This window comes from Oryctolagus cuniculus, chromosome 2 (assembly GCF_051225735.1).
Source record: "Oryctolagus cuniculus isolate XC-2025 breed Fujian yellow rabbit chromosome 2, ASM5122573v1, whole genome shotgun sequence".
NCBI lineage: Eukaryota > Metazoa > Chordata > Mammalia > Lagomorpha > Leporidae > Oryctolagus > Oryctolagus cuniculus.
The window spans coordinates 165,281,900-165,307,695 of record NC_142868.1 but is presented as its reverse complement, the minus strand read 5'-3'; the positions used below and the strand labels follow the sequence as shown (position 1 = coordinate 165,307,695).

At 47.0% G+C, this 25,796-nt stretch overlaps 2 protein-coding genes across 7 annotated transcripts in view; one reads left to right on the top strand and one right to left on the bottom strand.

Moving 5' to 3' along the window:
* KCNG3 (potassium voltage-gated channel modifier subfamily G member 3) overlaps positions 1-22,538 on the bottom strand; it is a 122,758-nt gene extending 100,220 nt beyond the window's left edge. For 2 of the 5 annotated variants that reach the window (XM_089326496.1, XM_089326498.1), the window contains exon 1: positions 21,294-22,538. In XM_089326496.1, the coding sequence (XP_089182622.1) occupies positions 21,294-21,958 (665 nt within the window). In that variant the 5' untranslated portion in view covers positions 21,959-22,538. The remainder of the gene's footprint in view (positions 1-21,293) is intronic. The other 3 variants (XM_089326497.1, XM_002709903.6, XM_002709904.6) reach the window with 3 other exon arrangements.
* A 412-nt stretch (positions 22,539-22,950) lies between these two features.
* The window catches only part of MTA3 (metastasis associated 1 family member 3), a 222,182-nt gene continuing 219,336 nt past the window's right edge, over positions 22,951-25,796 (top strand). For both annotated transcript variants that reach the window (XM_089326485.1, XM_070069204.2), the window contains exon 1: positions 22,951-23,342. The gene's annotated coding sequence lies outside the window, so the exon portion shown is untranslated. The remainder of the gene's footprint in view (positions 23,343-25,796) is intronic.

The window sequence follows — 25,796 nt, the reverse complement described above, 5'->3', positions numbered from 1 at the left end:
ATTCTGTTCTTCCATTGTGTTAAAAGCAAAAAATTGAGGCCAAGTGTAGGAAGTAAAGCTGCCACCTGCGACACTGGCATCCCATAGGAGAACCAGTTCAAGTCTACCTCCGATCCAGCTCCCTGCTAATAATCTGGGAAAAGCATCAAAAAATGGCCCACATACTTAGCCCCCTGCCAACCACATGGGAGACCCAGACGAAGCTCTGGCTCTTGACTTGGGCCTGGCCCAGTGCTAGCCTTCTGGAGAGTGAACCAGCCACTGGATGGAAGCTACCTCTTCCTTTGTAAATCTGACTTTTAAAATAAACAAATAAATCTTATACAACAAAAACAATGTTGGAGGCATCACAATACCTGATTTCAAGACATACTACAGGGTAGTAATGAAAAACAGCCTGGTACTGGCACAAAAACAGACGTGTAGACTAACGAAACAGAATAGAAACTCCAGAAATCTGGGGTCTGCGTTGTGGCATAGCAGGTAAAGCCGCTGCCTTCAGTGCTGGCATCCTATATGGGCGCTGGTTCAAGTCCAAGCTGCTCCACTTCCAATCCAGCTCTCTGCTATGGCCTGGGAAAGCAGCAAGATGGCCCAAGTCCTTGGGCCCCTGCACCCATGTGGGAGATCCAGAAGAAGCTCCTGGCTCCTGGCTCCTGGCTTCAGATCGGCACAGCTTCAGCTGTTGTAGCCAACTGGTAAATTAACCAGTGGATGGAAGACCCCCCCTTCCCCCCATAACTCTGACTTTCAAATAAATAAATAAATCTTAAAAAACAAACAAACAAACAAACAAACAAAAAACTCTTTCACAAAGGAGCCAAAGTCAATCCCTGGAGCAAGGACAGTCTCTTCAACAAACAGTGCTGGGGAAACTGAATCTCCACATGCAGAAGTATTATAGACCCCTACCTTACACCTTACACAAAAATCCACTCAAAATGGATCAAAGACCTAAATCCATGACCCAACACCATCAAATGACTAGAGAACATTGTTGAAACTGTGCACAACATTGGCAAAGGCAAAGGCTTCTTGGAAAAGATCCCAAAAGCACAGGCAATCAAAGCTAAAATTGACAAATGGGATTATATCAAGCTGAGAAGCTCCTGTACTGCAAAAGAAACACTCAGGAAAGTGAAGAGGCAACTGACACAATGGGAGAAAATATCTGCAAACTGCACAATTAATAGAGGCTTAACATCCAGAATCTTGAAAGAGCTCAAGAAATTCAACAACAACAAAACAAACAATCCAGTTAAGAAATGGACAAAGGGCCAGGACCTTTCTCTCTCTCTCTCTCTCTCACTGTCCACTCTGCCTGTCAAAAAAAAAATTAAAAGAAAAGGAAAAGAAAAAAAGAAAAAAAAAAGAAATGGACAAAGGACTTGAACACACATTTTTCAAGAGAGGAAATTCAAATGATCCATAGACACTTGAAAAAATGCTCAGGATCACTAGCCATTAGGGAAATGCAAATCAAAACCACCATGAGGTTTCACCTCCCTCCAGTTAGAATGGCTCTCATACAGAAATCAACACACAACATATGCTTATGAGGATGTGGGGGAAAAGGCACACTAATCCACTGTTGGTGGGAATGTAAACTGTGCAACCACTGTGCAAGACAGTATGGAGATACCTCAGAAATCTGAATATAGAACTACCATATGACCCAGCCATACCACTCCTGGGAATTTACCCAAACCAAAATAAATAAGTATATGAAAGAGTTATCTGTGGGCCAGCGCCGTGCTCAATAGGCTAATCTTCCGCCTTGCAGCGCCAGCACACCGGGTTCTAGTCCCAGTCGGGGCACCGGATTCTGTCCCGGTTGCCCCTCTTCCAGGCCAGCTCTCTGCTATGGCCCAGGAGTACAGTGGAGGATGGCCCACGTGCTTGGGCCCTGCAACCCATGGGAGACCAGGATAAGCACCTGCCTCCTGCCTTCGGATCAGCGTGGTGCGCCAGCCACAGCGCGCCGGCCGCGGCGGCCATTGGAGGGTGAACCAACGGCAAAGGAAGACCTTTCTGTCTGTCTGTCTCTCTCACTATCCACTCTGCCTGTCAAAAAATTTTTAAAAAAAATTTTCAAAAAAAAAAAGAGTTATCTGTGCCCCCCATATTCACTGCAGCATAATTCACAACAGCTAAGATATAGAATCAACCCAGAAGTCCATCAACTTTTGACTGGATAAAGAAATAATGGTGTATATATACACTACGGAGTACTACTAAGCTATCCAAAAAAAAAAAAAAAAAAAAAAGTCCTGTCTTTAGCAACAAGATGGACAACTAGAAACCATTATACTTAGTGAAATAAGCCATCCACAAAAAGACAGATATCATGATTTCTCACTGATCCAAGGTAACTAATAGAGTACCTAAAATGTAATGTTTAGGAGTGAAATGGACATTTTGAGATTCAATAATGTTTACAGTTCTTGTCTATTCTGCTGAAAAACAGTGTTTATTTCTTCATACTATTTGTCGAACTCTTACTTAGTATAGAGTTAACTATATGATCATTAAGTAAACTGAAAATAGATCTTTGTAAAAATTAAGAATAGGAATGTGAGAAGGAGAAAGAAGAGTTGGAGTTTGGGTGGAAGGGAGGGTAACGGGGAAAGTATCACTATGTGCCTAAATCTGCATATCTTAAATATATGAAACTTGCATAACTTAAATAAAATTTTTAAAAAATAAATTTTAAAAAAATTGACAATTGTCGAACTTGCCAAAGTATTTGCTACCTATCGTTAGAGTTATTACCTTTCTCACTTCCTAGAAAGCACTGCACAAGAAAACACTTAGACCAAGAGTGACTCCTCACTCAGTGACTGCTAACCACACTGTATATGCTTCTGCTTAAAGGCACCAGTTCTCAATCTGATATTAGAAAGGGATGGAATATTAACATATTCCAACACACTGTTGTCAAAACAGTATCTTGGGGCCGACACCGTGGCATGGCAGGTGGAGCCTCTCCCTGCAGTGCCAGTAACCAATATGGGTCCCAGTTCGAGGCCCAGCTACTCCTCTTCCAGTCCAGCTCTCTGCTATGGCCTGGAAAAGCAGTGGAAGATGGCCCAAGTGCTTGGGCCCCTGCACCCATATGGGAGACCCAGAAGATACTCCAGGCTCCTGGTTTCAGATTGGTGCAGCTCCAGCTGTAACAACAATTTGGGGAGTGAACCAGCAGATGGAAGATATCTCTCTCTCTCTCTGCCTCTCTAACTCTGCCTTTCAAATAAATAAGCAAACTTAAAAGAAGAGAAAAAGAAACCATCCACTAAATTTTCAAGGTCAATCCTCTCTGTCAAACCAATCGTTCAAAAACAGATGCATAACTAAAAGATTTTTTTAAAGAATACTATTTATTTAAGAGACAGAGACACAGAGAGTAAGCTTCCAACCATAGGTTCACTCACCAAACACTGATAATGTCCAGAGCATGGGGGTAGAGAGGAGCCTAAAGCCAGGCGCCTGAAACTCAATCCAGTCTCCATGTGAGTGGCAGGAACCCAGTTAAGTCAATACTACTACTACTCATGGTCTCTGTTAGCAGGAGTCAGAAGACAAAGGAGGGGCCGACACTGGAGAACAGCAGGTAACTGGTCACCTACCACCCCCAGCATCCTGTATCAGAGCACCAGTTCAAGTCCTGGCTGCTCCACTTTTGATCCAGCTCCCGGCTAATGCACCTAGAAAGGTAGTAGAAGATGGCCCAAGTGCTTGGGACCCTACCACCTACTTCGGAAACTAGGATTGAGTACCCAGCTCCAGCCAGCTGTTAGGGTAATTTGGGGAGTGAAACAGTGAATACAAAATATCTGTATATCTCCCTCTATCACTATGCCTTTCAAATAATTAGAGCTTCACACACACTCTCTGACACACACACACACACGCAGCAGCAGCAGCAGCCAAGGACTGATTTGAGCATCTTAACTCCTATGTTAAAAGCCCATCCACAGATGTATAGTTTAAAAACAGGCTGACTTATTTTTTCAGTTCAAATGCAGTGTAAATGCACATATCCTAGGATTACTTTCTCATTTTGTAATTCTAGGATAGAGAGGGAAAGCATGAAGGAGGGAAGGACAAAGAGAAAGAGGGAGAGAGAATTAGGAAAAACAAACAAACAAGGGACAGAGCATTGCCACAGGTCTGTTACCCGGATGAAATAAGGGCAGTTTGTGGATCTTACTGATTCTCTCAACGTTTCCTACCAATACCCTCTCTCTGCTTTGCTGTCACATGACTCTCCCCCAGGGGATGGCCAAGGCGAAATCATTACGAGGGAAATCTTATGAGCCATCTCTTTCTCTGGCATCTCATAGGTTTTTACACCCCAAGATGCAGAACTGGTCTGAATGTATGCGGCAGCTTACTCACCCACCAGGCGGGTGGGAGCTGCAAAGGGAGAGCACAGTGCCCACAGGGCTCACGGGCGCAAGACGCCGAGCCCAGTTCTCAAGCGTCCTGATCTCAGGACCCCTTTGCCCTCAACAACTACTGAACTGACAACAATTGTGTATTTCAAAGAAGCTGGTAGGGAGAATTTTTAATTTTATAAACTTATTTAGAGAGGATGAGAGAGAAAGAGAGACAGACATGGAACTCCCACCCACTGGTTCACTCAGCAAATGCCCACAGAGGTCAGGGCAGTAGGGAGGAACTATAATGTTCTCAATTCAAAGAAATGATATGTGTGTGAGGCAACAGCCAGGCCAGTTACCCTGAAGTGATCATTACAAATTGTGTCCATGTATTGAAATGCCACACTGAACCCCTAAATGACTAATGTTACTATGTCATTTAAAAACACATATTTTATAAAATGACTTACAGAAAAGTACATACCACTTTGTGTAGAAAAAACAGAACTCTTCTTTTGTATAGGCTATACCCATTAATATTTATATTAGATACTAAACTAATAATTTTAAAGTTTTTATAAATTCATTTAAAACAGTAACAAATCTACTACTTAGAAATAACCTGTTCGGGGCCAGTGCTGTGGCATAGGTTAAGCCACCACCTGCAGTATCCATATCCCATACAGGCGCAGGTTCAAGTCCTGGCTGCTCCACTTCTAATCCAGCTCTCTGCTATGACCTGGGAAAGCAGAAGATGGCCTAAGTCCTTGGGCCCCATCACCCAAGTGGCAGACCATTGTGACATTTGGGGAGTTAGTCAGTGAATAAAGACCTCTCTCTCTTTCTCTGCCTCTGTCTCTGTAACTTTGCCTTTCAGACAAATAAATGAATCTTTAAAAGACAAATAACATGTTCATTGGGACAAGTGTTTGGCACAGTAGTTAAGACACCACTTGGGACCCCCACGTTCCATATCTGAGTGCTTGGTTTCAGTCCTGGCTCCACTTCCAACTCCAGCTTCCTAATAATGTGCATCCTGAGAAGTAGGTGATGGCTGAAGTACTCGGGGCCCTGCCACCATCCCAAGACCCAGAATGTGTCCCAGGCTGCTGGCTTCAGCTTGGCCCAGCCCTGGCTGTTGCAGGCATTTAGGGAGTGAACCAATCTATGGGAGATGTCCCTGTCTTTCTGCCTTTCAAATAAATTAACAAAAATGTCTTAAAAAGAAAAAAATATGTTTATCAAAAGCATATTCTCTAAAACCAGGGAGAAAAGTGACATTGTTTCACCTTTCTGCAAATCCCATTATGGATTATTATGGGACAGCTGAATTCTCACGTCTGTTTCTGCATTCAGTAAGATACACTACATGGTTCTGAAGAATATGCAGAGCATTTAGCCTCACAGAAGTATGCGCTTGGAAAAGAGAAGGGTATTTTAACAGCCTTTTCAGATCATTATGGATATACATGGATACTACACCCAAACTTGAAAATGGGGGCTGGCATCACAGCAAAGCAGGTTAAACGTCTGCTTGAGATGTAGACATCACATTTTTCAGAGTGTTGGCTGTTCTACCTCCTTTCTAGCTCCCTGATAACGCAACTGGGAAGATAAGAGAAGGTGGCCCAAGTGCCTGGACCCCTGCACCAACCTGGGAGACCACATGGAGTTACAGGTTCCATTTCAGCCTAACCCAGTCTTGGCTGTTGTGACAATTTGGGGAGTGAACCAGCAGGTATAGATTGATCTGTGTGTGTGTGTGTGTACAGATGTGTGTCTGTCTCCACTATCTCTGTTACTCTGCCTTTTCAAATAAATAAACCTTTAAAAACTAAAAAAAAAATAAAAAAAAAAAATAGTAGTTTCCCAGAGGTTAATTGCAAAGTGGAAACTGAAATCACATCATTTTACACTCTGCTACATTAAAATCTAGTGTTCTCCCTGGCACTCAAGGTGCATCTTTTTGCCCAAGCATGGCTTTGTTTGTTTTAAAGATTTTTTATTTATTTATCTGAGTGGTAGAGTTACAGAAAGAGGGAGAGACAAACACAGAGAAAGGTCTTCCATTCGCTAGTTCATTCCCCATATGGCCCTAAGAGCCGGAGCTGAGCTAATCCAAAGCCAGGAGCCAGGAGCTTCTTCCGGGTCTCCCATGTGGGTGCAGGGATTCAAGCACTTGGGCCACCCTCTACTGCTTTTCCAGTCCATAGCAGAGAACTGGATCAGAAGAGAAGCCACAGGGACATGAACTGGTGCCCATGTGGGATGCCAGTGCTGCAGGCAGGTGCTTAACCTATCATGGTCCACTCCTGCAGCATGTTTTTTTTTGTTTGTTTGTTTTTGTTTTTTAAGATTTATTTATTAGAAAGGCAGAGTTACAGCGGGGCAGAAGCAGAGGCAGGGGAGGTGGGTGGAGAGAGAGAGAGAAAGAGAGAGAGAGAGAGAAAGAGGTCGTTTATCCACCGGTTCACTCCCCAGATGGTTGCAACAGCTGGAGCTGCACCAATCCAAAGCCAGGAGCCTGGAGCTTCTTTCAGATTTCCTACATGGTACAGGGGCCCAAGGAATTGGGCCATCTTTTGCTTTCCCAGGCCACAATAGGGAGCTGGACTGGAAGGGAAGCAGCCAGGACTCGAACCAGTGCCCATATGAGATGCTGGCACTGCAGGCAATGGCTTTACCTGCTCCTCACAGCACCAGCCCCCACAGTTTGGTTTTGTAACATCAGGTATTGTTCATTTAGGACAAATCAATTCAAGGAGTATGCAAGTTTCCCAAATGTTACACATTTCATATTTTAAAAATTACATTTATTAACCTTATCACCAATCTCCCCAGCAAATAAAGGGCCTTCCAAAAGTTCATGAAAAAAAACTGCATGTATTTCAAAAATTTTTGCAACAAAGTAAATTTCTTTTAATTTTTCTATAAATTTTTCAAAAGGACCCTCACGTATATATACTTACACCAATTTGCAAAGATATATGAAAAAGACCATACTCTGTGCTATTGTTTGAATTTTTGAAAATTTAGAGTTAACCATTTCTCAGTACAGCAGAGTTAGGACACAGGAATCAGAATATAGGACACTACTTACCACTATGCGAATCTAGACATATTAATTAGCTAGATACCAGCCACAAAATGGAGAATTAATGCTATTTACTAATCCACAGGACTGCACTGAGATTTAGATGACAAAATGCATCTAAAAACTTAACAAGTCATATAGAACTACCACATGGTATCCCTTAAAAATGTATAATTTGGGGGCAGGTATTGTGGCACAGCTGGTTAAGCCATCACTTGGGATGCCTGCATGTCATATCCTAGCAGGCAGCAGATGATGGCCCAAGTACATGGGTCCTGCCATCCACATGGGAGACCTGGATGGGGTTCCTGGCTCCTGGCTTCAGCCTGATCCAGCCCTGGCTATTGTAAGCATTTGAAAAGAAAACCAGAGGATGAAAGATACCTCTCTCTCCGTCTCTCCCTCTGTGTGTGTGTGTGTGTGTGTGTGTGTGTGTGTGTGTCATTCTTTCAAACAAATCTTTGTTTAAAAAATATATGTATTATTCTTACATGTCAGTTAAAAATAAAATTTAATTTAAGAGATAGGCATTCTGGCCGGCGCCGTGGCTCACTAGCCTAATCCTCTACCTTGCAGCGTCGGCACACCGGGTTCTAGTCCCGGTCGGGGCGCCGGATTCTGTGCCGGTTACCCCTCTTCCAGGCCAGCTCTCTGCTGTGGCCAGGGAGTGCAGTGGAGGATGGCCCAAGTCCTTGGGCCCTGCACCCCATGGGAGACCAGGAGAAATACCTGGCTCCTGCCATCGGATCAGTGTGGTGCGCCGGCCACAGCGCGCCGGCGTGGCGGCCATTGGAGGGTGAACCAACGGCAAAGGAAGACCTTTCTGTCTGTCTCTCTCTCTCTCACTGTCCACTCTGCCTGTCAAAAAAAAAAAAAAAAAAAAAGGCATTTGGTCCTGCAGTAAAAACACCATTCTGGAGACTTGCATCCCCTACCTGAGAGCCAGGGTTCAGGTCTCAGCTCTGCCTTTTTTTTTTTTTTTTTTTTTTTAATTTATTTATTTTACTTGAAAGTCAGAGTTACACAGAGAGAGGAGAGGCAGAGAGAGAGAGAGAAAGGTCTTCCATCCGCTGGTTCACTCCCCAAATGACCACAACGTCCGAAGCTGTGCCAATCCAAAACCAGGAGCTTCTTCCGGGTCTCCCACATGGGTGCAAGGGCCCAAGGACTTGGGCCATCTTCTACTGCTTTCCCAAGCCACAGCAGAGAGCTAGACTGGAAGCGGAGCAGCCAGGTCTTGAACCAGCGCCCACATGAGGTGCCAGCACTGCAGGCGGTGGCTTTACCCACTATGCCACAGCGCCAGTCCCTCAGCTCTGCTTTTGATTCTAGCTTCCTGCTAATGCACACCCTGGGAGTAAGCATGTAATGGCTCAAGTAGTTGCATCCCTACTACCAGCAGGGAGATTCAGAGAGTCCCAGCCTCTGGATGAAGTCAGATACATCTGGCACATTTGAAGAATGAACCAGCAGATGCAAGATCTCACTCTGCCTACCTCTGTCTCTCTGCCTTTCAAAGAGATAAAAATCAATCAATAAAAATATTTTCACAGGGGCCAGTGCTGTGCCATAGTAGGCTAAACATCCTTCTGTGGCACCAGCACCCTAAAAGGGCACTGGTTCAAGTCTGTCCCAACTGCTCCTTTTCCAATCAGCTCCCTGCTAATGGACTGGAAAGGCAGCAAAAGACGGCCCAAATCCTTGGGCCCCTGCACCCACGGGGGAGACCCAGCCTGGATCCTGGCTTCTGATCAGCCCAGCTCCAGCTGTTGAGGCCATTTGGGGAGTGAACCAGTAGATGAAAGACCCCTCTCTCTGTCTCTCCCTCAGTCTGTAACTCTCCCACTAAATAAATAAATCTTTAAAAAATATTTTTACAGGAAAAGTCTGATTTTTTTTAAAGATTTACTATTTTATTTGAAAGGCAAAGTTACAGAGAGGCTGAAGAAGACAGGGAGAGATAGAGGTCTTCCATCAGCTGGCTTACTCCTCAGTTGGCCGCAATAGCCAGAGACTCACCGATCCAAAGCCAAGAGCTTCTTCCTGGTCTCCCATGTGGTACAGGGGCCCAAGGACTTGGGACATCTTCTACTGCTTTCCCAGGCCATAGCAGAGAGCTAGACTGGAAGTGGAGCAGCCAGGACTCAAACCAACATTCCTATGCAATGCAGGCACGGCAGGTGGCAGCTTTACCTGCTATGCCACAGCGCTTACCCCCCAATTTTAAAATAAAATTTGGGGGCTAGCGTAGTGGTGTAGTGGGTAAAGCTGTGTCCTGCCCACTCTGGCATCCCATCTGGGTGCTGGTTCAAGTCCCATCTGCTCTACTTCCGATCCGTTTCCCTGCTAATGAACCTGGGAAATTAGTGGAAGATGGCCCAAGTCCTTAGGCCTCTGCCACTGTGGGAGACATGGAAGAAGCTCCTGGCTTCAGTCTAGCCCAGCTCCAGTCATTGTGGTCATTTGGGGAGTGAACCAGCAGATAGAAGATTTCTCTCTCTGTCTCTCCCTCTAACTTTGCTTTTCAAATAAATAAATCTTCAAAAATAAATAAAATTATAAAACAAGTGACTACCATATATTAAGTATTAAATAAATATTGACTGTTAGAACCATTACTATTCAGAACAGACCTTGTTAAATGTATTATGCCCCATCCACCCAATAGAAAACTACAGATATTACAGAAAATAAGATTTATATGAACTGGGGCTGGCACTGTGGCATAGGTCAAGCATCCACCGATAGCGTCAATATCCCAAATGGGTGCCAATTCAAGTCCTGGCTGCTCCAATTCCTATCCAGCTCCCTGCTGATAACCTGGGGAAACAGCAAAGGATGGCCCAAGTGCTTAGGCCTCTGCACCAGTGTGGGACACCTGGAAGCAGCTCCTGATTCCTAGCTTTGGAGTGGCCCAGCTCTAGCGACTGTGGCCATTTGGGGAGCTTACTAGCTGATGGAAGACCTCTCTGTCTCTCCCTCTCTATGTGTGTAATTCTGCCTCTCAAGTAAATAAATAAATCTTTAAAAAAAATTTTAAATTAATTTACATGAAAAGAGCTCCAAAGTGTGTTGTTCAGTAAAAAAGGTAAATTGTTAACCAAGATTATAGAATGGTCCTAGTTACATATTTAAAATATATATTCAGGGGTGATTGGTTAGATTGCTACTTGGGATGCCTGTATCCCATATCTGTGTGCCTGATCCTGTGTCCACTTTCAATCTAGCTTCCTGTTAATACACTAGGAGGCAGCAGGTGATGGCCCAAATACTTGGGTCCCTGCCACCCACATAGCAGACCAGGATGGAGTGCCTGGCTCCTGGCTATTTTGGGGCTTTTGAGAAGTGAACCAGCAGACGAAGCTCTTCTCTCCCCTTCTCTCTTTTGGAAAGTGAACCAGCAGATGAAGATCTCTTCTCTCACTCCTTCTTTCAAATAAAATGAAAATAATTTAAATAAAATATGTATAAATATAAAATTATATATACACATAAATATATATACATGGGTATGTGTACATTTGTATATATGCATAGAAAATTTCTTGAAAAATACCCAAAAATTGGGTTGGGGTAGAGGAGAGAGAGGAACTTTAACTTTTGAAATTATAACACTTTTGTTCTAATGAGCAAAGTTTTAATTAAAAAAAGAATGATGAAAATTACTTGCTTACCAAAAGGAAGAAAAAAGTACTTTGGTTATAGAAAAGGCATTGACATAAGAAATTTCCACTCAATTCTAAAATTGGCAGCAGTGAGAAGTCTGTACACATATTAAAAGAAACAGTCCACCGTGAAAGAACGGAATTTAACAGAGGTTCTGGGTTATGTTCAATCCTATCAGAGATCTATTAATTACTGACTTCTGAAAACATGCAGCTTATCTACACAGTAAAAGCACTGAGACGTTCATCTTCAGTTTCAAATACTGCTTTTTATTTTGAAAGTACTGAAAAACCTTCTGAATTTATATAATATTGAACTAAAAGGCAATAGAAATAGTACAATTGATTTTTAAATTTCCATCACCTGGTATTTCAAGTCTTTAAAACCTGGACTTAAAAATAACACTTTATGAAATTAAAATCTCCTTGGCTGGTACCGCAGCTCACTAGGCTAATCTTCCACCTGCGGCGCCAGCACCCCAGGTTCTAGTCCCGGATGGGGTGCTGGATTCTGCCCCGGTTGCCCCTCTTCCAGTCCAGCTCTCTGCTGTGGCCCGAGAAGGCAGTGGAGGATGGCCCAAGTGCTTGGGCCCTGCACTCGCATGGAAGACCAGGAGGAAGCTCCTGGCTTCGGATCGGCACAGCGCTTACCACGGCGGCCATTTGGGGAGTGAACCAACGGCAAAGGAAGACCTTTTTCTCTGTCTCTCTAACTCTGCCTGTCAGAGAAAAATAAATAAAATCTCCTCAAATCCTCACCACAACCAGAGCAATACAAATTAAAGATCAAAATTCCAACATGAAGCATTTTTAAGAAAGAATTTCTAAAGACCAAAACTACCCCCAAGACTTTGCATGCCAGAGATTCACAACTCAAAAGAGAACTCCTCTGCTGCGAGGAGCTGAGGGAACACAGTGCAGAGGCAAAAGGCGAAGAAAAATAAAACGGACAGTTACCTTTATCCAACCTATCTTTCAGAAGTCAAGAACTTTGCCAAGATGACCAGTAAGGAGCATCTTTTTATGAAAACAGGCAGCAATGCATAGAACTTAAAAAGATGACTTGTCTATATGTTAAAAGGCCAAAAGAACATTAATCTCCCAGGCAATGTCAGGATAATATTCAGATGCAGTTGGCAGGCACACTGCCTACAGAATCCAGATGATCTTATCAACAGATGAAACATTCAGAACATCACTATTCTAACATTAATTCGTTACTGGAGTTGTTCATCAACAAAGGCTGTGACCACACACACTATATGTCTTTGACAAACCAAACAATCCTCTCTGAGACAGCTGCAGGTGGTCTATGGCCCCTTTCCCATCAACCCTCTGGAGACCCCGCTTCTAGAGCCTCCTCCTCACAGTACCCCCAAACAGGAAATACGCCCTGAAGGAAAGAACCGGATTCACAGCTCACTGCAAGTGGACAAAGGGAGCAAGCCAGCGGGACCCCACTGCCTGTGGGCACCTCTCCTGGGTAATGGCTCACACACTTTCCCAGTGCTGGTAGATGAGTTGTCACTCACATCAGAGAAATCCCTGAGCTGAATCTAGCCACTTCTCACCGTCTCCACTGCTACTCCCCTAAACCAAGCCCCAACATTTCCTCACTGGCCAGGTCTCTCCACTTCTGCCGTTGACCCCTTGAGGCTATCCTCTAGTCAGCAGTTTTTTTGTTTTTGTTTTTTTTTTTAAGATTTATCTATTTATTTAAAAGGCAGAAAGAGAGAGAGATGAATCGATCGATCATCCATCCAATGGCTCACTCTCCAAATAGCCACGACACCAGGTCTGGGCCTGACCAAAGCCAGAAACTGGGAGCTCCATCCGGGTAGCAGGGAACCAAGTACTTGGGTCATCGTCTGCTGCCTCCCCAGTAGAAAGCTGGATAGGAAGCAGTCAGGATTCCAACCAGAGCTCCAATATGTGCCAGCTTCACAGAGGACAGCTTAACCTGATGGGCGGTAACTCAGGCCCCCAGAAGTGCTTTTCAAACACATTAGAACATACCATTGCTCTGCTTAAAATACTCCAAAGGCTCCCCTTATCACACAGAGAAGAAAACTCAGGGGGCTGGCGCTGTGCCATAGCAGGTTAATTCGTCATCTCCAGCACTGATATCCCATATGGGCACCAGTTTGAGTCCCAGCGCCACTTCCAATCTAGCTCCCTCCTAATGTGCCTGGGAAAGCAGTGGAAGATGGCCCAAGTGCTTGGGGCCCTGCACCCACGTAAGAGACATGGAAGAAGCTCCTGGCTTTGGCTTGGCCTAGCTCTTGCCATTACAGCCATCGGGGGAGTGAACCAATAGATGGAGAATCTCTTTCTCTTTCTTTCTCTTTCTCTTTTTCTTTCTCCTCTCTCTCTCTCCCCCTCCCTCCCTCCCTCCCTCTATGTAGCTCTGCCTTTCAAATAAAATAAATAAATCTTAAAAAAAAAAAAAAAAAAAACTCCCATCATGGTACACTGGCCCTGCCTCTTGGGCCCCTCTGCTCCCCTCCAACCTCATCTAGCATACTCATGCCCTTAAACTGAATTGCAGCCCTCACTGACCTTCCTGCTGTTCTGTACACAAGCCAAGGCCATTGCCATCTCAAGGTCTTTGCATTCTCTGCTCTCTTGGCCTAGAACACTCTTCCCTTCATTTTCCCAAGTCCAGTTCCTTCTCACATTCACCAACTGAACTTCTGTCACCTTTCCCAATGTGAAATTCTCACGCATTTGTGGTGTCTGTCTCCCCATCCCACTGCCACTGCTAGCTTGCCAGCTCCACGAGGGCAGGGGTGGTATCCTATGTACCTCTGTAGCCACAATGCCTGGAACCAGCATAGGCGCTCAACAGCTGATGAATGGTTAGAATTCATGATTATTTTTCACCATTATGTGTTTTTTCTCAACAGATACTAAAAGTAGAGCTACATGGGGGCTGGCACTATGATGTAGCAGGTAAAGCTACCGCCTGCAGTGCTGGCATCCCATATGGACGCTGGTTCTAGTCCCAGCTGCTCTACTTCCCATCCAGCGCTCTGCTATGGCCTGGGAAAGCAGAAGATGGCCCAAGTCCTTAGGCCCCTGAAACCACGTGGGAGACCCAGAAGAAGCTCCTGGCTCCTAGCTTTGGATAGGTGCAGCTCCGGCCATTGCAGCCAACTGAGGAGTGGAAGACCTCTTTCTCTCTCTGTCTCTGTCTCTCCTTCTCTCTGTGTAACTCTTTCAAATAAATCTTTAAAAAGAAAAAAAAAAAGTAGAACTACTATGTCATAGGCAATTGTCGTTTTCTTTTAATAGGGTCCTAAGAGAAAAGCCTATTTGCAAGCCATAAACAAAGAGCTAATTTTTTTTTTTTTTTTTTTTGACAGGCAGAGTGGACAGTGAGAGAGAGAGACAGAGAGAAAGGTCTCCCTTTGCAGTTGGTTCACCCTCCAATGGCCGCCGTGGCTGGCACACCGAGGCCAGCACACCGCGCTGACCCGAAGGCAGGAGCCAGATGCTTCTCCTGGTCTCCCATGGGGTGCAGGGCTCAAGCACTTGGGCCATCCTCCACTGCACTGCTGGGCCACAGCAGAGAGCTGGCCTGGAAAAGGGGCAACCGGGACAGAATCCGGCACCCTGACCGGGACTAGAACCTGGGGTGCCGGCGCCGCAGGTGGAGGATTAGCCTATTGAGCCGCAGCACCGGCCAGAGCTAATTTCTTAATACATTTTCTTTAAATCTTCATACTAAGAAAGTCATTGACAAAGTGAAAAAACAGTAAATAGCTCAGAAAACCAGTAAGACGAATGACTATTATATGCAAAGAAGTACAATGTTACTTAAAACTCCTAGACACCATTTTTCACCTTTCAGCACAGCAAGGTTAAACTCTGCAGTTTGAAGCCATGCTTCCTCCCACGTTGCTGTTGGCAGTAAAAACTGATAGAATCTTTTGGGACAGCAGTGTGTAATTATCTATGAAAATTACAAGTACATATGCTCTTTGACCCAAGGATTTAATTTTCAGGAAATTACAATATGGACATACTTGTATAAAAGCAATATGATATATACAAGGAATTCCCTGCAGCATTCCCTACAGAGAAGAAACAATGTCCAGCAACGATGGGACATCCAGACAACGGAACACCATGCATCTGCATCAAAGAATTGGCAGCTCAGACTCGCAGGGAAAGAGCTCCACAACAGGCTGATTACTTACAACCCAACTGCAGGACAGTGTGTACTGCAGCTTTGTGGCTTTTTTTTTTCTTCCAGAGAGAAAAGCAAGATTTATTTAACTCAGAAGCCTCCACCCAAAGTGGCCTGCAGGGTGACTCCAAGAGAGGTGGTGGTAGTGGGGTTTTAAAGCACAATTTTAGAAAAGAAAGAAAAAAAAAAAAAAAAACACTTGACAATCAGTAACAAGGCAGGGACAAAACCCATCAAAAGATCTGATCTGTAACCTTATTTTCCCTGCCTAGCTTGCCCTTGATAAAACAAAAAATGCCATAGGAAGGAAGTTCTGTGGCTTTTGTAAAAACAAGCACATGATAAACTAGCAAACACATCAATGTCTCAAAGAACACACAAAATACTACTAGTGTTGATTACATCTAAGAAAAAGCCTAAGTGGCTGGAGAATGGACCAAGTTTTACTTTTGTAGTTTTGGGATTTTGAACCATTACTGATATAATTATTCATCTTTCAAAACAAATCCATTTAAAAGAATCTTCCTCAGGGCTGGCACTGTGGCACAGCGGGTTAACACTCTGGTCTGAAGCACTGGCATCCCATATGGGCGCCAGTTCTAGACCTGGCTGCTCCTCTTCCGATCCAGCTCTCTGTTATGGCCTGGGAAAGCAACGGAAAATGACCCAAGTTCTTGGGCCCCTGCACCCCCATGGGAGACCCAGAAGAAGCTCCTGGCTCCTGGCTTCGGGTCAGCACAGCTCCTGCCGTTGCGGCCAATTGGGGAGTGAACCAGTGGATGGAAGACCTCTCTCCCTCTCTACCTCTCCTCACTCTGTATAACTCTTTCAAATAAATGAATCTTTAAAAAATAAATAAAAATAAAAGGATCTCCCTCATACACAAAAAGTTATAGAATCACTGCTTTGGAAGACCCAATTTTAGGTTGCATGCTATTCCAAAATTTCAGAGGTCAATAAAAAGAAATGATGTTTTCTATTCCTCTTGTACAATAAGTACTAGATGAATTATCATTTCTTGATTTCATAAACCCCTTTCTTTCTCTAGCACAGGATCCCTTCTGCTTCCCCTAAGAACACCAGCACTGGAAAGCCCACTGCCTCAGCCCAAATAGCTCTCTAAACTATGCAAATGAAACTATATTTCTAGAAGATATATTTTGAAATATGATGTAAACCACAGATATTTATTATGCCCAAGTAATAATTTTTTTCCTAAAAGATGCTGTAGTAATAAATAGTATAGGAATCTGCCTGCCTTCTAGGGCTTTTCATCTAATCTAACTTAGGGGCTTGGACATGTTTATATGAAAAAATAACTAGCAGGCTTGGAAAGATATTATAAATGTCAAATAAATAACAAGGAAGCAATCCCTCAAGAAGTTCAGAAAGAAACCACATCTACTAGGGTCATCAGTAATAGCTTCCAAAGAGAAACAGAACCTGAGTTGGGTCTGATGAATGATCCAATTTCAGTAGGCCAGACTGCACAGCAAGAGACAGTCGAGTCATTCAAGAACAAGAGACAGGCCTACAAATGGTGGCAAGGAAGCCCACTTAATCGGTCCCTGAAGCCTGGGTTCTTCCAACACCCTGGTTAATCCTGATTCCTCCTAGTGCTTCCCAGAGTTGTCATTTCTTCTCCATTCCCGCCACCACAAAGTAATCCAAGCTCTCATCCCTGCCCTCTGCAAAGACATCCAAACTCATCTTGTGCCCAATCTCCTCCCTCTCCAATTCATGGTACACACTCAGCACATCTGTTACTCTACAAGCATGACCCACTCACCCCAATTCAGAGCTGAGAAACTGGCCAATGGCTAGCCACTGCCCACAAAATAAAATTGTTCTCTCACACTCAAGACCATCTATCATCTGCTCTTCATCCACCTAACACTGGACTCACATACAAGTTTCATGCCTGTGCCCATGCTGTTAACTAAAAAGTCTCTTAATTTTTGTTCCTAGGTGGGACACAAATGCTTGTACACATTGCATAATCTAGAGTTTGTATAAATGACACCTCCTACCAGTACCAGGCAGCCTGCAACCTTCCTTGCATTGATGACTTGTATGCATCCTCCCCCACCTTGGAGGCCTTCTTAGAACGGTTTGACTCTCAATCATTTCTCAGCCTTTTGGCTAAAATCAAGTGAAGCTCAACTCTGAAATCAATGGTGCCTCTGATCCTACATTACCACATGGACACCAACTTTTTTTCTTTTTTTTACAACAAAAAGTTACAATATTTGTAACACCAACAGGGCCTTAAATAGATAATTCAAAAGATGCTAGCCATGTCGCTATACCCGACATGGAGTGCCTGGGTTCAACACCCAGCTCTACTCCTGATTCCACTTCTTGCAATGCACACCCTGGGAGGCAGCAGGTGGTAATTCAGGTAGCTGGTCCCTGCCACCCAAATGGGTGACCTGAGTTGAGTTCCTGGCTCCTGGCTTCGTCCTAACCCAACCTTGGCTGTTCAGAGCATTTGGGAAATGAACTAGCAGGTTAGGGATCTCTGTCTCTCTGTTCCTGTATTTCTGCATTTCAAGTAATTTTGTAAAAGATGCTTGCAAATTATGGGATAAGTCAAGAATGGTAGGTTATGGTCAAATTGTTAAAAAAAAAAAAAAACTTGAAGGCCAAGAAATAAGCCTTGGCTTTATTTGACAGATGTCAAACATGATTAAATGACCTAAAATGATGCTTTAGAAAGACCAGTTTTAGCAACCACAAGCAGGCAAGGTTTGAAGACTGCAGGACTTCTGAAAGTTCATGGAAAACGGAATGAAAGTTTAGGGGCCAGTATTTTGCCTAACAGTTAAGACTCTGGTTAAGACACCTGTATCCCATATTAGAGTACCTGGGTTCCATAACAGGCTCCAGCTTCCTGCTAATGCAGACCCTGAGAGGCAACAGTAATGGCTTAAGTGATTGAGTTCACACCATCCACATGGGAGAAAAGTTCCAGGCTATTGTGAGCATTAGGGACGTGAACTAGTGAATGGAAGCTCTACCTGTCTGTCTCTCAAATTTTTGTTGTTGTTACTTGAAAGGCAGAGTTAAGAGGTGAGGAGAGACAGAGAAAGATCTTCCAACTGCTGGTTCACTCCCCAAATGGCCACAATAGCTGGGGATGGACCAGGCCAAAGCCAGGAGCCTAGAGCTTCTTACAGTGTCCCACGTGGGTGCAGAGGCGAGCTTTCCCAGGAGCACTAGCAGCAAGCTGGATCAGAAATGAAGCAGCCAGGTCTCGGACCAGCTCCCCAAATGGGATGCGTGGTCACAGGCGAAGGCTTAAACTGCTACACCACAACACTGCCCCAGTATAAAAAAAAAAAATTTTACTTTGGTGCAAGAATGTTGAAATCCATGCAGTATTTTCATAACATGACTTTCCATGAACATTTCAAAGGCCCTTCACATAATTAAGAATGCCAGTTTCAGAGCCCTCGGGCCAGGGGAGGTGTTCCTTTGTGATGTGCACAACCTCAGACATTCCACCATCCTTCAGTCTTGGGTTTGTGATTACAAACACTGGTTTTCATACACCTACACTCATTGAGGGAAGCTTGAAACTGGGTCACGGGGGCCAGCACTGCAGCACAGCGGGTTAGGCCACCATTGGGACGCCCACATCCCCTATCAAGTGTGTAGTTCGGGTCCCAGCTATTCCACTTCTGTTTCAGCTTTCTGCTAACGCACCTGGGAAGCAGAAGATGACGGCTTAACTACTTGGGTTCTTGACACCCAGAGCAGAGACCCAAATGGGGTTCCTGACTCCTGCCTTTGGCCTGGCCCTGCTCCAGGTGTTGCAGGCCTTCAGGGAGTTAACCAGCAGATGAAAGAGCTCTCCATCTTTTTGTTGCTCTGCCTTTCAAATAAAGACATAAATAAGGGCCAGTGTTGTGACACAGGGTTAAGCTGCCACCTGCAATTCAGACATCCCTTATGAGGTGCGATTCAAGTACCAGCTGTACCACTTCCAATCAGGTTCCTTTCTAATTCGTCTGGGAAAGCAGTAGAAAGATGGACAAATACTTGGATCCCTGAGACCCACATAGAAGACCCCGACGGAGTTCCAGGCTCCCGGCTTCAGCCAGGCCAGCCTTGGCCATATGGCCATTAGGGGAGTGAACCAGTTGGTGAACACTCCCTCTGTCACTCTCTGCCTTTCAAATAAATAAACTTCTAAAAGAAAAATCTTAAAAAAAAAAAAAAAAAAACTGGGCCATTAAGCCAAGAAAAACATGCTTTTGCCTGAAATATCTAAGTATCTAGGAAACAGTTCTGACTTGAATAATTATATATACACATAAGATACATATACACAAGTTAAGTGTTATTCTTAACTTCTTTCTTCACTTCTTTTACAGCTTCCTTTTCCATCTCTGTCTCTTCCCTTTTTGGTTTATTTTGCTCTTTCCACAAAATTATTATTCATCTCATTTCTTCCCAAATGCTTCATAATACTGATCTCCAAGCTGCCCTCCCCTTCTCCCAAACCTCTCTCCTTCCTTCTGCAAAAAAATTATTAGTTAGGTATTTTGCTGTTCTTGCTTATGTACTGGTTTGGCCAACTCACCCATATCTGTACGACTGACTCAATTCTACTGTGCCTTTAGTTAATACGGCTCAAATCTTCACCAACCTCAGAACTAGTAAATCATGTCAAGGCCAGTATTTACGGCTCATTTTTCTACGACTCTTAAAAAAATACCAAGGACTCTTATACATTTAGGTATATAAAGGTATTTCTTTGTATTGTTGGAGTACCAAGTAAGTAATGCTTATCTGTAAATTAAAAACAGAACCTAATACACTAAACAAGATGAATTTCCTTTCAAAGCACCTGCCTTGGATTTCACACCAAGACAGCACATCAGTAATGGACTCTGGAACTAGACAATTTTATTTACTTCTTAGAATGACATAAAGGTCCTTACTTCCCACAGGAAGGGGATTACCTTGTCCTAACCCACTGTAATATCAAGACACAAAGCACCACTGGTGACACGCACACGCTTATCAGGAGAAGATGATGAGGTACAACCTTGAATTTAAAAAGTGAGTAGGAAAAAAAAAAAAGTGAACAGAGACTCTTAAGAGTCTCTCTCGAACAAACGTAAAACAAAATACCAATGTGGTTTTTGTGCCCAAAATGGCTGTCTCCCTTCAAAGTCCAACTTCCGTCTGCTGCTTCTTCCCACCAAATAGGCAAAATAAACTCACTCCTAAAGACGATAAAGTGCTGCCATCGCTGGAAGGTAAGCATGATCTTGGGAAAGAAAACATTTTCCTTTCATCCCAGTAAAGCGCAAAAACAAAAACAGAACGCACTGAGTACCCCAACACCGTTTCTGGTGCAGGGCCCTTGTAGATTTTCTCCTCTCCTGAGATAACGGTCCCCCCAGCCCCTACAGAAGACCCTCGGAAAGCCGCAGCGTGCATCCCCGGTGCCGCGCGGCCGGTAGGAGCGCAGCTGACGCCACACTTCGCGGGAAGCGAAGGGCGACTATAACAGCAATTCCGTCCCAGCTCAGGGCGCACAGGACGTGCGGGGCTTTGCGCGCCACAGGCCATTCTTCTCCCTAACCAGCCTTCCCCTCGTCCACCACCACCCGAAATCGGCTATCTGCTCTGAGCTCCAGGAGACGCTGTCCAACACTCGCCCCGAAAGTGGAGTGAAATCTACGGAGCAGGTTGCTCTGCGCCCACCAACAAGCCACCAAGGCCGGGGCCCAGGGATTCCGACCTCGGAAGGCGCGGGCCTCCGGGGTGAGACCAGACCCCGCTCGCGCGCCCGGGAAGCGGGGCGGCAAGGGGAGGGACCGGGCTTAGCTCGGTGGCCCGTGGGCAGACAGCACGGAGACGGGACGGACGCACGCACGGATGGACTGACGGACGGACAGACGCCACGGGACGGACGTGACGGGCAGAGAAGCTGTGCGTCCTACCCGGAGGGCTCCCTCCCAGGGCCGGCGGAGTACCTGCTCCGGTCATCCAGGCTGCGGTTGTCGGCGGCCGCGGCGCGCCAGTCGGGCAGCGTGCTGGCGCACAGCACCACCATGGACACTATCACGAACACCACCGACACGCTGGCCAGGATCTGCGCGGCCAGCGACGACGTGGGCTCCTCGAAGGTCCGCCGCATGCGCTCCAGCCAGCGCCGCGACGGCGCCGAGTCGGCCGCGCCGGGCCGCGCCTCGTCCCGGCCCAGAGCGCCAGGCTCGTCGGCCGAGTAGAAGGTGTAGGTGTCGGACATGCGGTCGTCGAGGCGGCGCTGGCAGCAGTACTCGAGGTGCGCGCCCTCCAGGCCCCAATAGATCATCTCGTTGTAGAAGGAGAGCTCGCACATCCGCGGCGCGAAGCGCAGCTTGCCGTGGCCGCGCACGTAGAGCAGGATGAAGCCGAAGGCCTCCGAGTGCCGGTCGAAGAAGTACTCGTTGCGCTCGCGGTCGTAGTCGTCGCACACCTCGAGCACGTCGCGCTCCGAGCGGCAGCCGTGCAGCCGGCTCACGCGGCGCAGCGGGAAGTCCTTCAACAGCTCCCGGGACAGCGAGTACCGGGCGCCGCCCACGTTCAGCACCACCGAGGCCGCCCCGCTGCGCCCGAAGGTCATGGCTGGGCGCCCGGGGCGCCCCCCGGCCGCCGCGCGGGGCCTGCCTGCCCTTGGCAGAACCGGGGAGCGCGCCGTCGGGGCCCGCGCTCTCTCGGGGCTCGGCTCCTCCTGCCCCTTCGCTGGCCGCGGGCCCCTCAGCTCCAGCGTCCTCGGCAGCCCAGTGCCGCGGCTAGCGACGCGCCCTCCGCGCGGCTGTACCTGCGGGCGGCCGCCGAGTCCCCCTCCGGCGCCAGCGCTGCGCCCCGAGCCGCCGCGAACGAGGCTGTGTCAGCGCCGCCGCCCCTCGCGCCCGGGGGATGCCCCCTCCGGGGCCGGGACGCCCTCTCCTCAGGCGGCGGCGCCAACCTCCCTGAGGGGGGCGCGGGCGCCGAACGTACGCGCCGGTGCGGGGGTCTCCGACGCTCCCTCTCTCCGGCAAGCGCCCCACCGCCGTCCAGAGGCAAGAAGCAAAGTGAGCGGGCTTGGAGGCGGCAAGAAGCCGGCTCGGCGAGGCGGGGGCGGGGCCTCCGTCGCCGGCCTCCTCCTCCCTGCCGGCTCCGCTCGCCTCACCTCCCTCCGCGCGCCGCCCTCCTCTTCCCGCCCGCGCCCGCGCCCGCACCTCCCGAGCTCGCTCGGGCTGGGATTTCCCCGGCGCTCCGCCCTGGACCTCGGGCTCCCCGCCTCGTGACGCCGGCCTCCACGTTCCGCTCCCGCCCGCGGTGGCCGGGAGGGGTCCGCGGGGCGGGGGTGCGAGGAGTGGGGAGTCCCACGGGCCCGGGCTGCCTCTGCTGCGTCCCGCCCCGAGCCATCGGGACGACTGGGGCTGACGACCCCGAGGGAGGGGAAGGTGGGGTGCGGAGGAGAAGACTAGGGTGCGGGGTTTAGACGCCCAGCTCGATTTCCGAGACTGCCCAGGGCGTTTCTCAGAGAAGGCACCCCAGCCGCTGCCTTCCCTGCCCACTTGGCTCTTCCTCCCCGCGCACGGGGCGACCCACGTACCGCGTGCTCCGAAGGCGGCCCCGCGCCCTGGCCCCTGGCCTCGATGCCGCCCTCCCAGCCCCCGCTCTCTGGGGCTCGGGTCCCGAGAAGGCGCCCACGTGCAGCGCACCTGGCCCCTCTGGTAACGCTTCCCGTAGAGTGGGCAGAAAGTCTGGGGAGAACCGCCTTTTCTCAGGCAAAATCAGCCTTTCTTCTTGTCTTCGTCAACACGCGCTTTCCCCTTAATGGCGTGATTTCCCCCGCGTGCAAGCCCCGTGCGGCTGCAACACGGGCTGTCGGGGCGTGGAGAGCGCTCCTCAGGGCGAGCCCCACCGCGCTCGCGTCGACGCCCAGGGGGAGGGTTCCCCTTGGCGGGGATTGAACTGCCACCAGCAAGTCGCACCGACAGCCGCCAGAGGCGAAACAGGTGAGTTACAGAGCAAACTGTGTTCGACGCAAAACAACTACTGGAATTAAAAATGCGAGTAGGGTAGGGTGCGGTGGGGTGGTGGGATGCGGTCGTCTGACCTCCGAGTCGCCCGGCCTTTAGTTGGCCCTCCACTTTTCATAATTTTGTATGACCGTCCCATGCCCGCTAGAGGTCACCATACAGAGACATTTGTGCTTTGGTTCTGGTGTGGATTCCTAGCGAAAAGGCAGGCACCTAAAAATTGAAGTGCTCTCGCTCACCAAGTGGAGCCTGGATGGTTTCTAAAGAATGAAAATCTGAGTTGTTTATCCCTAGACTTGGACAATTCATCTTAAAAGCACTTAATGCGATTAAAAGCTCAAAAAAAAAACGAGAGTTGTTTACTTGCTGAGTAGCTACTAAGGGAGGAAAACATCCTGAAGGAAGTGAATTTCAAGACAGAATGGAAGGAGGAAAAGGTCTTGAGTTGGCAGAGAAAGAGCAAAGCCTTCCAAGATGCGGGTTCTCAGATGTGCAGGATTAAATCTGTAAAGAAAGCTAATTCATCGGCCCAGCCGGAACGGGCAGTCTCAGCTGCGGTAGATTTCATCCTGCAAGCCGTGGGATCCCTGAGGGCTCTGATGCCAGAAATACCAAGGTGAAAGCTTGGTTCCAGCTACATGGGGTAAGGCCTTTGCAGCCACCCAGAAGTCTATAAAGGTGAGGAAGGGTCCCTTCTGAGACAAAACTGACACCCAGCACTGATTGGATCTTGGAAGCAGACTTGTGGTAAGGTGTGAGCAGGGAGAGGAGTTTGCAGGTGTGAGCCAGGCGTGTGGAGCCTGCTTCGCACCAGCAGAAGCCAATTCATCCAGAAGTTGTTACAGATCTTTGAGAAGCTTCACCGGCAACAGCAGACAGACAACTATTGTGTTGGTTATTTGCTCAAACGGTACTAAATTTATTTCCTGTGTTCTCTATCCAAAATCTCTTTACAGTCTGTTGATGGAACCGGTTATAGAAATGTCTCATTTTAATTAAATTTGAGCTTAGAAAACAAATTAATTTGATGACAATGCAATTTCTGCCTGCCGAGTTTATTTTCATAAATTTCTTAGAAAGATGGGTTTAAATCCTCTCATCTGTTTCAAACATAATATTCTTATTTGACTTTAATGTCAACCACTGCTATAGCAGCAGTACCCAAATCATAATCCTAACCAAGGAACACGGAAAGATGCTGAAATGATTGGCTTGCTGCAATGTAATCTGGTTTAAAAAGCATTCTTAAAAGCAAGCCTATTCCTTTGTACTTTGAAAAAGAAGACTATGTTAAGAATTATTACATCCATATTCCCTTCTGGATTCAAGATGGTATTCAGAATGCATTAAAATTTGTAGATCTCAGGCAGAATTTTAGAGTTTGAAAGAACCTCAGGTTTTTTTTTTTGTTTTTTTTTTTTTATTTTTGACAGGCAGAGTGGACAGTGAGAGAGAGAGACAGAGAGAAAGGTCTTCCTTTTGCCGTTGGTTCACCCTCCAATGGCCGCCGCTGCAGCCAGCGCACCACGCTGATCCGATGGCAGGAGCCAGGTGCTTTTCCTGGTCTCCCATGGGGTGCAGGGCCCAAGCACCTGGGCCATCCTCCACTGCACTCCCTGGCCATAGCAGAGGGCTGGCCTGGAAGAGGGGCAACCGGGACAGAATCCGGCGCCCCGACCGGGACTAGAACCCGGTGTGCCGGCGCCGCAAGGTGGAGGATTAGCCTAGTGAGCCACGGCGCCGGCTCGAACCTCAGGGTTTTCTATTATCAGTTCATCAGCATCTTAGGGAGGAGCAACAAAGCTTCAGAGAAATGGCTGTAACTTGCTCAGGGTTCCCCAGCAGTAGTGGAAGCATGGCAGGGACAAGGCTAGAACAAGGTTTTGTGGGTGCTTTTTTTTTTCTGGTATATTTTGTTGTTTTTTTGTTTTGTTTTGTTTTTTTGAGAGGCAGAGAAAACAAGCTCCTGTCTGCTAATTCAACTCCTCAAATGCCAGAAATTACCAGGTCTGGGCCAGGCTGAAACTGAGAGCCAAGAACTCCATCCAGGTCTTCCCTGTGGGTAGCAGGAACCTAATTACTTGACCCATGACCTGCTGCCTCCAAGGGTGCACATTAGCAGGGAGCTAAAATCCGAGGCTGTGCCTGGGCTTGAACCCAGGTGTTCCAATATGGAATATGGGTCCCAACCAAAGCGTTAACCAATACGCCTGTCCTGGACCAAGGCTTGCTAGTTCCAAACTCTGTTTGCTCCATCTCCAGTGTCTGGATTGCTGTCACAGTTTTCTATGCCATTTCTCTCTGCTCCAGTTTCTTCCTACCTCTGTATTTCCTTTATAAATGCTACCAGCCAGCTCTTCCATGCGTTTTCATCAAGGTATTCCCTGGTTGAAAAACCTAAAAGGACGATGTAATCTGCAGCATTACAAA